The sequence below is a fragment of the Lycorma delicatula genome, chromosome 2 (genome assembly GCF_047948215.1).
Source record: "Lycorma delicatula isolate Av1 chromosome 2, ASM4794821v1, whole genome shotgun sequence".
In the NCBI taxonomy this organism is placed as follows: Eukaryota; Metazoa; Arthropoda; class Insecta; order Hemiptera; family Fulgoridae; genus Lycorma; species Lycorma delicatula.
This window is the reverse complement of record NC_134456.1, coordinates 137,935,938-137,954,133: the sequence shown is the minus strand read 5'-3', so window position 1 is coordinate 137,954,133 and position 18,196 is coordinate 137,935,938. Positions and strand designations below refer to the sequence as shown.

General features: G+C 29.6%; 1 protein-coding gene across 1 annotated transcript in view; it reads right to left on the bottom strand.

Moving 5' to 3' along the window:
- LOC142319249 (tyrosine-protein kinase transmembrane receptor Ror-like) overlaps nt 1-18,196 on the bottom strand; it is a 333,167-nt gene that overhangs the window by 16,795 nt on the left and 298,176 nt on the right. The window contains exons 3-4 of the mRNA XM_075356295.1: nt 12,404-12,513; nt 7,833-7,994 (exon numbers count right to left, since the gene is read on the bottom strand). Coding sequence (XP_075212410.1) covers nt 7,833-7,994; nt 12,404-12,513 — 272 coding nt within the window. The remainder of the gene's footprint in view (nt 1-7,832; nt 7,995-12,403; nt 12,514-18,196) is intronic.

Below are 18,196 nucleotides of genomic sequence, written 5' to 3'. Positions count from 1 at the left end.
CCATGATGCTCCTAGTCTGATGGGATTAAATATCAGGCCATATTTGGGATATGTATATCCCATGAGTTTTTGATATAAGCGATAAAAACTATTTAGAAATATGATGAATATTCTCCTCCCCTAAAATAGATCAACTTAAAACTTTGGAATTTTAAATAATTTAGTACTTTATTGTATGAAAAGTAAATTTTCTATGAACACAAAAGGTTAAAAATTAAACATTGGCCTGTTGTATAGTGTTCATAGAATATCTATCTTTTCCAATTTTTTAATATTGTGCAAGATTTAAGCCATCAATCTCTCCCTATATAGAACCTTTTTGAACAATTTTTAAAGAATTTTTGATGAGCCAGTGTGGGGATATTATTCAAAACATGTCACTCATTACAATCAGAGAGTCATATTCATGTATAACAAACATCTTATGTTATGATTGTAAGGAAAGGGAGATGTAGAATGATTTCCTGTACATTCTTTGTTATGCACATTATGCAAGTTTTCTTTAGTACAGAAGATAGTAAGCATCATATATAACACTTTCATTTTTTTCACAATAGGTACGGAATTTTAATGAACATCATTACTTTCATAGAAAGCAGTTACTTCGAAAGCATCTTCTCCATTAAAATGCTTTATGTCATAAGAAAGTCATAGTAGTCATAAGAAATATTGAGATATTGTTTAAAGTAACATAGCATTACATATTTCTTAGTCATGGTATTTATACACTGCCTCTTCTGTTTCTATTCAGTAGGAGATAATTTACAATATATCACAGACACTATAAATACTAAACATTAAATAGATAAATCTATAAGAGAAATAATAAAATCAAAAACAAATTCACTGTTACTAAATAAAAATATTTTTTGTCATTCAATAAACAATAAAAGTTGAATAAAACATTAAAAGTATTTAAAAATGATGTATTCTAATTAAAATTAATCATATTAAATTTCTATGTAAAACAAAATAACTGAAATTTTAACATGACAAATTATCAAGATATATTTTACATAAAAAAAAATTTTTAAAGTTTATTGCCAATATTTTTAGAAAAATGATATTCAGCCAGTCTGTAGATAAAATAAAACATGTGTTGTAAAAAAAAATAAATGGTACAATTATGTAACATATATTTTTAATGTTGTACAAGTATAATTACTTGAGAATAGTTGTGCCTATTCCATTTGTTTATCATGGTTTTTTATGTTCATATTTTAACAAATATCTTTTAATCTATGACAGCAACATAGCCTCTCCCATTTATTTTTAAATTCTTATAAAATTTTTGTTAGTCTGAAGTTGTTTGTATGGATTTTAATATTCATAATAAAAATTCTCGTCATATAACTAGTTCAAAAAAGAGTTCACTTAAATTTAATATTTTAAAAACGAATGAAAAAATTATTAAAAATATGTAGACATATATGAAACATGTAACATATATAAAAAAAATATATCTAGGGTTCATGAAGTGGGACAACCATTAAATAACTTTCAACCATTGAACATAGAAAAATTAAATTAAGCAAAATACTCCGAAATAGTACAGATTTCCAGTATGAGACCACACACTCTAAACTCTCATAAATGAAAAGGGTAGGATTGTGACACATCTTACAGGGTAATAGAAAACAAAAATTTTGATATAAAAATCTTTGGGTTATGATAAACTAAACAAAATGTTGGCCATTTAATATTTTTCATAGCTGTTTTTTTAAAGTGGTTGATACTAGCTTTTAAATAATCACCCAAAAGTGAAATACTAAAACATAGAATTTAGAAAAGACTCCTAACTCAAAATGATAATTTTTTTTGTGTATGAAACCATTATTTGGGGTGTATTATAGACCAGTTTTGAAATTACCCATAAAATATATTAAATGGCTGCCATTTTGGTTAGGATTGTTGCATCCTGATATTTCTAATAAACATTGTTTTTCAGTGCCATTTAAAATAATGTTTCATAATCCTTATGCTTTCCATTTAACATTTCAACAAAACTAAAGCTGCGTTCTCATACTGAATCATTTTTGATTTGGAGCATTTGATAAATATTATCCTTTTACTGTTTCAATTTTGAGGAGTTAAGAGGTACTTTTCAAACTATTTGTGAAAAAATATTAATTCTGCCATTTCGGTCAGGGTTGTCATGATTTGATGCTTTTATGTAAAACAGTTTTTTTCAATATTGTTTAAAATAATGTGGCACCATCTTACCCTTTAAATTTGAAATTTTTAAGTTGAACCACAGCAAGGGCAACTTAAAAGTTGCCCAACATCATGGGTTCCCCTTGATGTTTGGGGTGTAATAGTTTTAAACTGAAAAAATATATTGTTTTGAGGTAGGGGTATTTGCTAAATTTTATTTTTTATGTGTAACCATTGAAAAGCTATTTAACAAATGTCATAATTAATAAACACTATTTTTTAATTATTTGTCACCAAATATTAACGGCCTTAATTTTTAGAGATTTGGTAGAGAGCAACAAAAACTGTAGAAGTTGAGTTAAACAGCATTCACCCATGGAGTGACCTAGTTTTTAAAACTACTACATGAATGTGTTATTGATAAAGTTATATAAAGTAATTTCTCATCTTTTTCCAAGAACAAAATTATCAAACAAGCTGTTGTCTAATGTATCAAATTAATTTGATAAACATATGCGTAACTTTATTTTCAACTACTTAGTGTATATTCATCATTAACAGAAGGACAATTGTTTAAATCAGTATTCGTTAAAAAAATAATAAAAATAATAATAATATTTTTATAAGAAAAATATGTTAACATCACTATTGTGATTAATAATTTATTTTCCTTGGATTGGTCCTTCATACAAAAAAAAAATTGTTACTTATCTTTTCTGTATATTTCCAGGTACATTCTAATGACATAAAATTCCTGGAAGTACATTATGGGAATCATATATAATATTGATTGACCATTTAAACAATTTTAATAATAATAATTTATTTTTTTCTCGGAGGGACGTGAAAATGCATTTATGCACAGAGTGCCATTCTCCTACTGGTGGTCTTATCAAATCTTGAAAATCTTGCAAATTTTATTTGAAACTTGATCTGGGTAGCTGTTTATTTATGTAGTTGTTTGTGCCTGTGTTCCTAATTTGTTGTTCCAACTCATGCAAGATAATGAAAAGAAAGCAATTCATAATTATTCACTGGTTTGCAGTAGAATTTTTCTCTAATCAATACTTGCAGTGACATCCAGTATAACTGATAATTTAAATATAGTTTTAATTCTTTTAAAAAATTTATTTTTAATTGTCCATTGTAGATGTAATTTACCAGTTCAAACTCCACAGTGTATACAAAAGGGTTTCTTCATTGCAACACTGTAAGATATTGTGATCGGGTCAGTGTAATGGGTTTTTTCTAGAAATAAGAAAGAGAGAGAAAATAAAGAAAGAAAGCTCTAGAAAGAACCAAAAGGGATTCTTTATTTAGAATAACAGGGTCATTTAAGATTTTTTTCTTTGTATTACAGATAATGACACCTCCAAAAGCTCTGGTTCGACCAGAAGGATTACTGGGCCAGAAAAAGAATTCACAGAAAAAAAAAATATGAAAAAGAATTTACAGAAAAATGTAAAGGCATGGATAATGAAAATTGTTATGTTTGAACAGTCAAAGGGACAGGTTGGGTACTGGTTCTAATGACCAGGAGGTATAGATACTTCCAGGGACCTGCAGACAGAGTCAGTAATTTTGCAAGGTTGTATTCGATGCAGCTTGCGGTAAAAGCAATAACAGTAAGTGTTTGATAACAACTGAGAAATGCGGCATGAGTATCCCATTTTGAACAGTGGTTGAAAACAAGAAACTGTTTGGTTAGTTATTTTTGAACAGGAGTGAAAGTGATAGTATTGCATTCATTTATAAAGTGTGTAGGGTAGTTCTTTTGTCAATAATAAAAGTAATAATACTTGTAGAAAGTGAATTGTATGAATTTTAGATTTTTCTGTTGTTATCTTATTGTTAATGCAATATTTGTTTCTCTTAGTCATCATAAGTATTTTGGTAAATCAAACTGTATTTTGGTATTTATAATGTAATTCTTAAAGAAATTTTGTTTTTTTTTAATTTTAATTACTATTTTGTATGCTATTTTATGTTTTGTATGTTACTTTTTTGTATGTATTTTTTATCTGAATCTTTCTTTTATTATTATTATTAATTTTATTTTATGTATTTTTAGCGCAATAAACTGTATTTACAAGAAATGTTTATGTTGTTATTCTCTCAGTATTTTTGTTGAATGGCTGAACATGCAACAGCATCAAGTAGAATGAATGATAACTGGTGAAAAAAAAAAAATATTAAGCTCATTATCCCCATCTCTGAATGAAATCACCCAAGTACATTATATGTGACATACTTTGGTAATGGAATAATCTAATTAGTATGTAACTTTAAGTCCAAAAACAATAAAAAAAGTATTTTTCGGCCCACATCTTTTTGAGAGTCTTAGTAAAACCAAATACCATCAATATGTTTTTTTTAGCTTCCTAAGGGTTTTTTAGCTATGTTAAAAAAATTTACCTACCTCTGAGTAAAATTTTGTTATATAGTACCTGTGGGATCCATATTTCCAGGACTGACTTTAGCTAAAATTAAATGGCATTACTGCTTTAAATATAGAAATTATTGTGTATGTAAAATTTCATTCAAATTAGTCCATCCAATTTCTGGTGATACCAAGCAAAAAGAAAAGAAAAAAAAAGGCCAACAGAAATATAAATACATTCTTTTGAAATTTTTCACTGCTAAAATAGTGTTTTTAGGTGGGAGGGAGTTATGAAGATTTGCAAAAATCTTGATATGTTAAATTTTCCCTTTTTCAACTATGCAATATATATATAACCGAGAAAATAAAAATGAAATTGGAGTAACAATCCGTGCATAAAAAGTAGATACTGCATTAAGACTCACTAGTCATGAGTAGTGTGTTTTTACAAAAATTTAATCGAAAAGCAAGCAGTATTAAGGAGAATTATAATGAATTAAGTAAAATGTCAGTGAAAATAATTTTTCTGAAGTTTTAGAATTTTGTTATTTAGGTACAAAAATTACAAAGAATGGTCAAATATAGAGAAAATATCAGATTGCTAACACAAATTAGGAGAGAGCTTCATATGAAAGAATTTATTGCTATTAAATATCATCATCATGTGGTGTTCCACCTGATGGCATGTCCCTTACACGACTGTTGTCTCCATCCATTTCTGTCCCAAGCCTTCTCCTTCATATTTCTTTGTAGTTTCCAATTTTCACTTCATTTATTAACTTTATCTTTCTTCTTCCTCATTGCCATTGAATGCAGTTGTCAAGATTCCACTTCCTCTATCCACATATCCTAACTGGTTTGCTTTTTTTGTGTATTTCTCACAAAAGTACTCTTCTTCTTTAATACTGTACATTACATCCTCATTTCTCACTTTCTGTCCATTTTACATTCCCCATCCTTCTTCATATCCACAACTCAAAAGCCTCAATCCATTCCCTCTGCCCACGTTTCACTTCTATACAGCAAGACTCTCTCTCTATACATAGTATTTATCTAATTTCTTCTATAATTCTAAGCCCAGACTTTTATTACATACTAATTTCCTTTTCTTACTGAAAGTACTTACTGAAATTAGTAGTAGTGTCTCACTGAAACTACCTCTTTTATAGAGTATCTTTTAATAATAATAAAAAAATTAGCAAATGCTTCTTTCTTGAAATAATCTGTTTTTTTAATATATAAATTACTTAGGGTGAAACTGTGGATCACTTTTGAAAAAAAGCTATAAATGGTTGGTATTTTGATTAGGTTATCAACACTTCATGTTTTTATGTCTAAATTTTTATTTTTCAGTGCCCTTTAAAATGATGTATCACAACCCAATAATTTCCTTTAAACGTTTTTTAGTCGCACTCCTCATGGGAGCTTGAGGGTGTAGTGGACTCATACATAATTTCAGGCTGGAGTATTTGCTCAAGTAAAATTTGTTTTTTATAACCACTGAAAAGTTATTTAAGGGTTCAGATACTTTATTATTGGTTCAAATATTCATTAACACTCTATACAAAAAATAAATAACTATACATAAATATACAAGTTAACAGATAATTTGTTCAAACTGTTCTTATTTTCTCTATATAACAGCTAAGAAAAAATAAGTTCATTTTAATATAATTATATTATTTTTTAATTTTTGTAATGTTTCTCACAAGTTTACTTTAATAATCAAGAAAATACAATGTGAAAACTTAAACTTTAATATAAGTAAACAATAAACTTGACAAGTATATTTTATATGTAAAGGGCTGAACGTTTTATAATGTATTATACTTTCCATGCAATGCTTCTAGTGACATCTATAATTGTTCCTATTATAGAGTGGATTTTTAATCTTTGGAAGAAAATACATTTTCCTTTCAGCACAGATTTAAACTGGTCATTGCAAAATTATTCAATATTGTTCAATAATTAATTAATTACAAAAATTATCTAATTAATTAAATTTATTGTTCAATGATATGATGTTTGGATTGGACCCAATCTAGTATCATATTGAAAATGAATTCTTTACACTTTTATAGCCAAGGACATCATCTTTGGTGTGATCTGATGAGGAAGGGACTGCTCCTGTGTACCAATCTGGATATAATCTCTTATCAGTGACTGGATGTGGCAATGTTTTAAGTTTCTATCGGGTAAAATTGAATATCATCTAAAATACAGATATAAAATCATGTAACAGATTAAATATTAGGGTGATTTTTCTAAAACTCAAGAGGAAAAGATTATTTCCTTTTGCCAAATTTTTAGTAATAGATCAAGAGTAGCAAAGTAATAGAGTAGATCTCTGTATGTTAATGTCACTGGTTTAAAACATGGTTCAAATCAGATATTATTTCTAACCTAAAGATTTGTTAGTAACTTTCAATCTAAATCACACCTGTGTTGTATTATCCTATGATTCATATGATAATTTTAACTGAATAACTATTTAATGATCAAAAGAAATTTTACTTCTCTTGCTATTGGATGTAAAAATTACAGTAAAATTTAATATTATAAAAAAAATTTGTACTATACCTAAAGTACATAAAGATATTTTGTCCTATAGTACATAAAGATATAGATTTTATAACTAAAAACATGAGGTAAGGAAAAAGAAGACAGTTTGAATTAATTTAAAAACTTTCCCAGTTTTAGCAAGCATTAAAAGACAAAAACCTATTAAAAACTGTTTGTTTTCCATTGATGCAAAGAACTTTTTGACCACAGTGATATTTCACTTTGTACAGACCTCATCAACAACATTTAAGCTTATCAGAAGTCTGTTATGAAGTATATTATCTAAAAAAAAAAACATTCCTTCATGTTTATTTCCATAGCAGAAAGTTTGAATATAAGTGGCCCAGCAGTAACGTTAAAAAATGTTAATTAGCATAATCTTTAACTATTAATTAGACATTTATTGTATTTCACAAATTTTCAGGTAAATTCATCAACTAAAAATAATTGATCTGTTATTTAATGTTAATAATCTTATCATCACTAATGCTTTAATTTATTACATGCTGATAAACCTTTTAATCATTAGAAAATCACTGCGGTCATGCTTTTCATTTAAGATAGAATAAAAAAGATTGCTAAATTATATATTAAAGAAAACTTTACTGAATTAAACCAACATTATTACATATATCTTTATTAAACATTCATTAAAATAATTGAAAATTATGAATATAAAAAAAATTAAATCATTATTAATAAACTAATAGCAAAATTATATACATATAAATATTACATGTTTCCCTTTGTTTGATCTCTTAAAACAAGATTTGGAATGTCGTCTATGCCATAAATAAATAAATATTAGTGCAATAAGTAGAACTGATATTGCCGCACCAAAAGCTGATATTCCCATCAACCAATTTTCAAACGTTCTTTTACTAGATTCACCAAGTACCTGAAAATAGAATACATTTATCAATTAATCCAAATATGAATTGTTAAAAAACATTACACAAAGTAGAATTTATTGTTTGTTATATTTTTTGCTAACTGTGTATTATCATCTATACCAATCCCTATAGGTTATCATTATATTTTGTCTTTTTCATTGGGGGGGGGGGGGTGATAGCAAACCAGAAAGGTTATTATTTTTTTTATTATACAGTAACATGTATTAAAATAAATAATATTGTACACAGAATACTACAAGGGTCGTTCAATAATTAAAGAGATAAATGATTGCAGAAAAGTTATTTACTCAATAACAATGAGAACTATGCTAAATTTCAACATAGTTCCTGGCTACATTTAAGCACTTGTCCCAGCTTTCTGTAAGTTTTCTTATTCCAGCAAAAAGAATTGTTCACTTTGGTGTCTGAGACATTCTCTTACAACATTCTTAAACCGTTCATTGGTGCCACGTAAAAACTCTTAGAAGCTCTCCAAACAAAAATAAATCTGATGATGTGAGATCAAGAATGAAAGGTGGATTTGGAAACAGCTCCTGACTCAAATTTTGCACCATTTCCTGTATATTTTGAGCAGTATGGGGGGTGTTATCATGTAGATAAATTACACCTTTTGAAAGAGAATCAGGATGTTTTCTCTTAATTGTAGATTGGTATCTGTATTTGTATTTGAATTTGTATCTTTAATTATTAAATGCCCTCTAGTAACAATGTGTGGGGAACCTTTATTTAACTTTTCAACTGTTAAACATAGAAAATAAAATTTAGAAAAAGTTCTTACCTCAAAATAAATCGTTTTGAGACCAGTAAACGGGGTTTTATGTAGGTTTTAAAATTAGTTGTGAAAAATAAAATAAAACAATTTGATAATTTGTGCGTTTATATTTATGAATGTGTGTGATCATTTTTTAAAAAGTATAGTTTTTCATTATTATAAAAAAAAATCTATCCTTATAACAAACCAAATAATTTGTTTTCTTAAAAATTAACACAGATTAAGGAAGGGCTTTATTATTCTTTCAATGTCAGTTTTAATACATTACTGAACACTGAAAAATTCTTCTAATCAATCTATTTAAAATGAAATTAAAAAATTTTCTTTAACAAAAGAAATATTATTCTTTTCAATGAATTTTAGATAATATTAGTTAAAATTTAAAAAAAAACCTAAATCTTCTGCAACTCCATTCAATGAGTACATAAATTTGTGAATTCAAATTTTAATTCCTTCTGAATTGTGATTTATTTTATTATAATTACAACCTTCATGTATTTTTTGTTCTTGTAATTTGATCTGGTATTACCAATACCAATAAATGGATAATACTAACTGCTCAGATAATAATGAATATTTAATTATATTAAGAACTTGCTTAGAGATAATGCATTTCAAATTGTTCAGAAGAATTAAGAGCATATTTCCATTGAGTAATTGTCATTGAAATTAAATTAGAAATAGAAACAAGAGAGAAAGAGAGAACCCAAATATGCAATCTTCTATCTTGTTCTTGTTTATATAATATTGATGATGCATTTATTACAATTCAATTTTGCTGTCAGTTTGTAAGCTTTCATTAACAAGTATTTTTTTTAAAAAAGGAATAAAAAGGTTTTTTAAACTGAGCAGAGTTCAAGTTTATTTATTACAAATTTATTTTTTATTTTTTTATTGGGATTTTAAAATAAATGGCAAAATAAAATAATTTAATTACATCAGTGTATTTAAATAAAATACGTTAAATATTTGCTGAAAGAATTTGTTAAAAAGTCACTTATTCTTAAAACCACCATTCTTATATTCATCAGTATCAAACCACTTAACGAAACTGTATTTTTGAACACAATACTTTGACATACCGGAAAGGATTTTATAATGCCATTTTTTAATAATTATTGAACCATTTAAAACCATCGATCAGCCTATTTAAAATAAAGCTAAAAGATTTCTTTTACAGAAACAGTATTAATAGTTGAATTTTTAAGTAATCTTCTTCTTCTTTTTGTAGTAATCAACCTTAGTATTGGTTTTGCAGCAGTCTTCCTCCTCCAGGCAGTTTTATTGTGTGCAATCTGTTTCCATGTATTTTACACCCAACATCCTGTATGGCTTGTTCAACATACTTTAGACTTGATCTTCCTCTTGAATTATTTCTTTCAACTGTGCCCTCTATTATGGTGCGTAACAAACTGTTATGCCATAGTACATGTCCTATCCGTTTGTCTTCCGTTTCTTCAATAAGCTTCGTAAACATGGCACTTCATCAATCCTTCGTAACACTTCTTCATTAGTTATTTTTTTCTTCCATGTAATCTTCAACATCTGTCAGTAGCATTACAGCTCAAATACATCTATTCTACTTTTCCCTTCTGCCCCTGTGGTCCATGCTTCACTGCTACATAGGAAAACACTCCGTGCAAATATCTTCATCAATTGTTTTTTAATTTTTTTTTTAATATTTGCTTGTTTGAAGCAAATGTCTTAATTTTCTTACAGAATGATAAATTTTCCTACTTTATTCTCCTAATAATCTCCTTCAAGCTTTGTCCATATGTTGTAATTGTCTTTCCAAGATAGGTGAATTCCATTACACATTCTAATTTATGTCCATTCATATCTATATCAGCTTTTGTATCGTGCCTGCCATTATATTTGTTTTCTCTGTATTTATTTTCATGTTATATTTGTTTTCTCTGTATTTATTTTCATGTTATATTTTTTACACTGTGCAGAGTTCAAGTTAAAATTCATTTAAAATTTATTTTTGAAATTTTAAATTAAATTGTTCAACAAAATAAAATAAATTAATTTAATTACATAGTGTATTTAAATAAAATAGTTAAATATTTCCGATATAATATTTTTACTGATATTAAAAGTCACTTACTCTTAAAACAAATAATTGTATTCATCTCTATCAAACCAGTAACCAATATGGTATCCATCCTTCCCATCATCCTTTTCAATTCTGTTTCATTTTTGGCAAGTACAGTTATATCATCGGTAAAATGTAATATATCTATATTTTCTTCATGTATCCTTACTCCATTGCTATCTTCTGACTTTTCTCCAACTTCATCTAATCCTAGTTATGAATATGCATTGAACAACTAGTCAACAATGAGCACCTTTGCCTGACACCTGAAGAGATACATGCTTCAAAAATAATATCACCTTGCTTCTTATTTTGAACTTTGTTATCCATCTCATCTTCCACAGTTATTATATACTGGAGGATGTGGTACAAGTAAGGGCTCATTGTAATATAACGGCCTCTTAGGAGAAAAATTCAGTTACTTTATTGTATGTTTGGGTTTACTGGTTACTTCTTTTATCTTTGGAATATAAAAGTAACAGTCCAAATAATGACCTTGCGGTTTAAGACATACTATGGGTACTGCAAAGCTCATTTCATATAGGTTGAACAGTAGACATGAGATGCCCAATTTTTATATCAATCCCCCATTTTATAATAAAAATACAGATTGTAACTTTTTTTAACTAGTAGAATCAAACTTCATCGCTGATCTTTATTCGTCAAATCCCTGCTAATGCGTAACAAAAGTTATCTGAAGATGATTTTAGGCACTTCCTCAGCATGATTATTCTCTTCTAAAATGACACACTTATTAGATATTAAATTACTAGAAAAAGACACTGAATGAAACTACTCTAGATGCATACCCAGTGAATGTTTTAGCAATACTGGCATGTTTATGAAGTATCATTGTGTGACTAAGCTGACTGGTAACATACTGCAATGTGTACAGTGAATGAATCATTATGCGTAACGATAGGTTTGTGCCCTAACCTCTGTTTGAAACCATTTAAAACATTGTTATTTATATTAGTCATCATTAAAAAAAAAAGATTTGAGTGCTATTTTCTGCCCTTCCTAGCATTGTTACTTTAACATTCATAGTTTATGCATTTCAGAGTACCTCCATTCTCAAAACTACCTTTATAACTCACAAAACTACTTCAGCAGTTTGAGTACTAAAAGCAGTTTTGAGATGAAGGTACGAATTACAAAATGCACGAATTACAAATGTTAGAATAACAGTGCTAGGAAGCGCAGAAAATAACAATCAAATCAATTATCATAATCCTAGCAGAAATGTAAAATTTGAGAAAATTAAAAAAAAATGTTTGAAATTCTGAGATGAAGTGTACATAAAAAATTATACTGTTGAAAAACTGAACATGATAGAAAAAAGTCATATTTTGGATTCAGCGTACAAATTTAAGTTCAAAACACAATAAAACTTTTGTGTGATTAAAAATATATTAAAATTCATAATAAATGATTATTCCATTAATCAAAGCATATAATTAATTATACAAACTGATATATTTCTTCATATTAATAAGGATTAAAAAAAGTACTTTCCAACTTACCGAGTCTGTTGTAGCTAATGACGGTGATGGTGATGACGATGATGAATTAAGAGTCATATTTGCTGCACTAGGTGGTATAATATTATGTATTGGACCTGGGGTTATTGGAACTAAAAATAAAATTAAGAAGAATAAAAATTAAATGACAGCTTTATATAAAAATAAATTAAAAAAGTATAAAAAGTTAATTAAATTGTATAACCAACAATTTTTATATTGTTATACTAATTTGTTAATGAGCTAAAAAGTATTTAAATGTAACATATTCGTAAATCAAGACTTTGTAAGAGATAGATGTTTCTCTCTGACCAAGTCAACATGGCTTAGTTTCTTTTTGATGGGTATGTGAACAGTCAAATCATTACATAAGAAGAATAAATGACCTCAAACTTTTAATGAAAAATCATTATAAATATAATTTATTTTTTCCTAATGTGTGCATGTTATAATCTGTTTTTAAGGGACCCCCGCCCACGGCCCAATGAGATGAGGATGATATGTATGACATGTAAATGAGATATAGTCTTGTAGACTACACCTGAGGCGTAAATTCAGGCCAACCATTCCTGAGACATGTGGTTAATTCAACCATAACCACTAAATTGGTATCCACTCTCAAGTATTCAGATCTGTTCAAAAGCAACTGACTTTTACTAGGATTTGAACCTAGAAGCTTCAAATTAGAAAATCAGCTGTTAAACAACTGATTTGCGACGGTGAGTTAACCACTAAACCAGCCCAGTGGGCTATATAAATATATAGAAATTTTTTTTTGTGTTTGAGCTCTTGTCACCTTATATTATTTTTCCTTTATTAATATTTACTTTCTTGCCTACAGCTTTATTGCTGTTGAAGCAGCATAGCTATAAGGGAACATATCAGCCAACATTTTGGGTATCATAATTTTTACAAATATTTCAAGATCCCCTTATACCAAAAAACACAGAAAAAGTTGTAGATATATTCAAAAGTTGTAAAATTACAGATGTGTGTTGGCCAGTATTTTGATTAATATCTTTCAGACTGGTTCAAAATAAATTGAGGGCATTAAAGTTTAGACGAAAATAAAAAAGAAGGTTAGTATTCTCCATTTTATAGTTTCGACTTCTAGTGTAGTGATCATAGAAAATTGACTTTAGTAAGATGAAAGTACTATAAAATTCTTAACTTTTATTTTGACTGGATTAATGGGTAGGAAGATATTTAACATTATTTCTACAGCTTTTATCTCATAACTCGAAAAACCTTTTGACTAAAAAAAGTTTAAATTTGACACAAATATTTAGCTATGCATACCCTACCCAGCTTTGACATGATTATTCAACCTCCCATTGGACAAGGGGCATCACAGTAACCATAATTTTTGGTCTTCATGAATAATATGTCACCAAATTGTAACGACTTAAGTAAATTTTATACTCCAATAAATAAATTTTTAAGCAAAAACAAAAAACAAAAGGAGCTGATATATAGGCTTTTTTTATCCTTAAAGTTTAAAGATATTTAAAATTATTTTTTTTAATTTAATTTTTACAATTGAAAGTCCAACTGCATCTAATATGAACTGAGAGGACATGGGAACTTTATAATAAAAAGGATCCCATGGGACCTGACTTCAGAATTAAAAACTTTTCTTAATTTTTATACTTAACCTTTTTTTATTTATTTTTTTAAAGTTGTGGCTGTTAATAAATGTTACATAAGGTAAGCTATTGAGCAAGAGGGGCAACCTTTTTTAATAAAATTTTTGATTTTTTTCCAGTTATACTCTATATACAAAATAATTTAAAATGTCATTTGGTCAAGGGGGCCGACTGTGACCCAACATTTCTTATTAAGGATTTTCACTTTCTTCTAAATTAAACTTTTAATGCTGCATAATGTTTAAGGTAAAATTGCCATTTAATTAAGGAAATCAAATCAGACACAGATTTTTTCTTAAAAATTTTAATCTTTTTTACAATTGAAGCTTATGCTTAATTAAGTCATTAGTATTTAAAACCTGTATTCTTTGGTGTTTGGATTTCAATTAACTACACTGTTAGGAGTGGTGACTGTTTCAGACTACATGTTTCCAATACATTTACACTTACACATCGCATTACATCTGAAGCTACATCAGGGCCAGCAAGCTGGTAGCAGAAATTGCATTCGTCTATACAAACTCACCACACCCAGCAGTGGCTGGAAAACTGGTTGGAGAAATATAAATATATTTAAAACCTCTTTGGCAAATCTGAAATAAAACCTGTCAAGTGTAAAATTGGGAAAGTTATGTGACCCTTTTCTGGGTTTTTTAATAAAAATCCAAGCGGTAAAAGTTTATTCTGACTTAATCCAACTGTTCCTATTCAGATGTTAAAGAGAAAATCAAATGAGATTGTTGGTTTTAGCAAGATGGTACTACTACCATCACATTTAATGAAATGATGGCCACGTGCAAGGATATTTTATCCATTGCTTATTTAAAAAAAACTTGAACCTGCAATGATCTTCAAATTATATACTACCAAATTTTTTCCTTCAAAAAAGCATATTTTTTTAAAGAACATCCTTAAATATATTTGACAAACTGAAAACTAACTGAAAGTGAGATTTCAAGCATTAAAAAGTTACCTACAAATATTATAAAAAAGGTAAAAACATATTTCCATTGATGCATATGAATATCTTTAATTTCATTCAATTTTTTGAAAAAAAAAAGTTAAAATAGGGATAAAAACCACTGCATCATGCTTTTCAGGCATGCAACAATACTAATTGTATGGATAGAATTTCCATTAATTAAAATAATAGAAAATCTGCTGTCCACAAAGCAAAATTTTTTGTTTTTTATTAGATGACAAATTTTCTTGAAATGATAATGAAATTGATTTCGTTTTCCACAAAAACCAAACCAAACAGTTTTGTTTTAATGCTTTCTGTGGCAGAGTTGTAGAATCTCAGACTTTCATCCAGACGTCCTAGGTTTGGCATTTTTTATATGCTACAAATTTCCATTTCCATATACCACGCACAAGCTTCAAGCTTATGTGGCAATATCATTAGGAAAAAAATACTCCTTAACCATATCATCATTACTAATTATTTGTTATATTTATGCATATTTCTAAGGGATAATAATTTATGTCAGAGCTACTTCAAAAATTCAGAATGAATTTCAAAATAAAAAAGTAGATTATCAGATCATTTTTTGTTATCCGCATTTATAGATCATTTAGGTAAATATTTTGTTATTTTCCTAATGTGTATGTTGCAATCTGTTCAATTAGTGAAAAATAAGCAACCTCCTCTGGCCCAATGAGATGAAGATGTTATGTATGGCATGTAAATGAGATGTAGTCTTGTAAAAACTCAGGCCAGCCATTCCTAAGACATGTGGTTAATTGATCTCCAACCACCAAAATACACTGGTATCCAGTGTCTAGTATTCAAATTTGCATAAAAGCAACTAACGTTTGCTAGTATTCGAACCTCAGAACTTTCGACTTCGAAAATCAGCTGTTATAAAACTGATTTGCGACAAGTTAATAACAGCCTGGCGGACTAGATAAATATTTAGAAAATTAAAAATGTAAACTCATGTGTGTGTGTGTGTGTGTGTGTGTGTGTGTGTGTGTGTGTGTATAAATATTTTTGATATAAATATCTTATAAATAGATCTTTGCTAAAATGAAGTCACTGATTCTTAAAAAAAATAACAGTATATACACCTCTATTAAAGCAAATAAAGCTCTATTAAAGTACAATTAAAGGATTTAATTGTACTTTACTTACTTACTACCTAATACAGAAACAATTATGCTGAAATAACAGTTCCTAAATAATGATTTATTTCTTAAATAAATTTATTCTATTTTTTATAAATAGAATTGGCACATATTTACCTTTATATTATCTCGTATGTTTATATTTTAAATAATTAATAATATTGACTTTAATCACATCTATTTTTTGAAAAAAATATAATTAATCGTATTTTTTATAATATTGTTTTGACAAACTTTTACAGTGGTTTTTTCTTAAATTATCCATTAAGAAGTGGTCTATGTAGAATATTATTATATATATACTCGTATGTACACACACACACACACACACACACACACACACACACACACACACACACACACACACACACACACACACACACACGCCCACACACACACACACACACACACACACACACACACACACACACACACACACACACACACATGCTTAATTTAATATCGTCGATCGAACACGATGTAGTAGATGGGAACTGAAGAAAACAATGCAAACTGGCTCACAGTATACGAACACGCTGATACAAGCATCACTCCCACCGCGCAGATGACCGCACAGTTCTCCCACCATAGCGGCGCTGCAGCCCCATCGCTCTCAGGCTCCAATAAAAGAGCGTGCACCTCGAGTGTGAAGGGCAATTCATCTTCGACCACCACCTAGAGAAGATCGAAGATCAAGAAGAAGAAGATGGAAGAAGGCAGAAGAAGATCCCTGGCCGGCCCGGCTACCTGGCCGGGATGTTGGCATCTCGGCGGATGCCAACATCCCCGCCAGAGCAGCAGGCCTGGCCGGTCCGCCGAGGGAGTCGCTGGACGCGGATGCTACCTTCCCGCTCCAGCTTCAGCTCGCCGGTATTCAATCGCCCTGGCCGGCAGACTCGGCAGCAGTAGCCGGCCCAGCATGGGATCGCTCGGGGAGAACCGCCGCGCCGGCAAAGGCCGACCGACGCAGACCCGACACTGCTGGGCTCTGGGGCCACCACTGCCACGCTGTATCAGGGACCCAACTACCGCTGAGGAAAAGCCCGGTCGGACTTCAATGGACGAGCCGCAACTCCCCGACTTCGCCGGAGTCGATCTTCCGGACCCAACAGCTCTTCTCAGAGCTAACGCCAAAAAAACGGCCGTTTTCAGGGTCGTCACAAGGTTATGAATTACGTTCCATCGAAGCCAGTAGGCGACAATAAATACATACATACATACATACATACACACACACACACACACACACACACACACACACACACACACACACACACACACACACACACACACACACACACACACACACACACACACACACACACACACACACACACACACACACACACACACACACACACACACACACACACACACATATATATATATATATCTCAAAAATATAATTCTCAAAAATTATATATTGTAGTCGTATAATGATACATTTTTTAAAGTAAGGTCCGTTTTGAATTTGCCGCCTATATACGTAAACAAATAGCAATGGCATAGTTCAGTTACTTCAACCAATAGTCAGTCACAATAACTCAGTCATTTTGCTGTTAGTTGTTTAAATTCGTCATGAATTCGCATGAATTTATAATTCATGCTCCCGCCGAGGGTAAAGTACGAAGGTTAATCCGATTTTTGATGGTACAAAACTCTTTTGCGGCTGAAATTCATAGGTAAATTTGTGATGTTTACGGATCGAATATTATGTGTGATGCTAAAGTAAGGGGGTGTTGCCGTTCATTTAGACAAGGGAACGCTCATTTTGAAGAACGTAGCGGCCGACCGGTCAGTGATAACAGATGATTAGATTATAAATGTTGAGAAAAAATTCGAATAAAACCTGCGTATCATCGTGTCAAAATTGTTTTTGATGTTTCCTGATGTTTCACGATCTTGATTTATGAAGTTTTGACTGAAAGATTGGGCTATAAAAAATTGTGTGCCGGATGGATATCGGAATATGTTTACATATGGAATATGTGAACATATTTGAATATGTTAACCGACACAAACA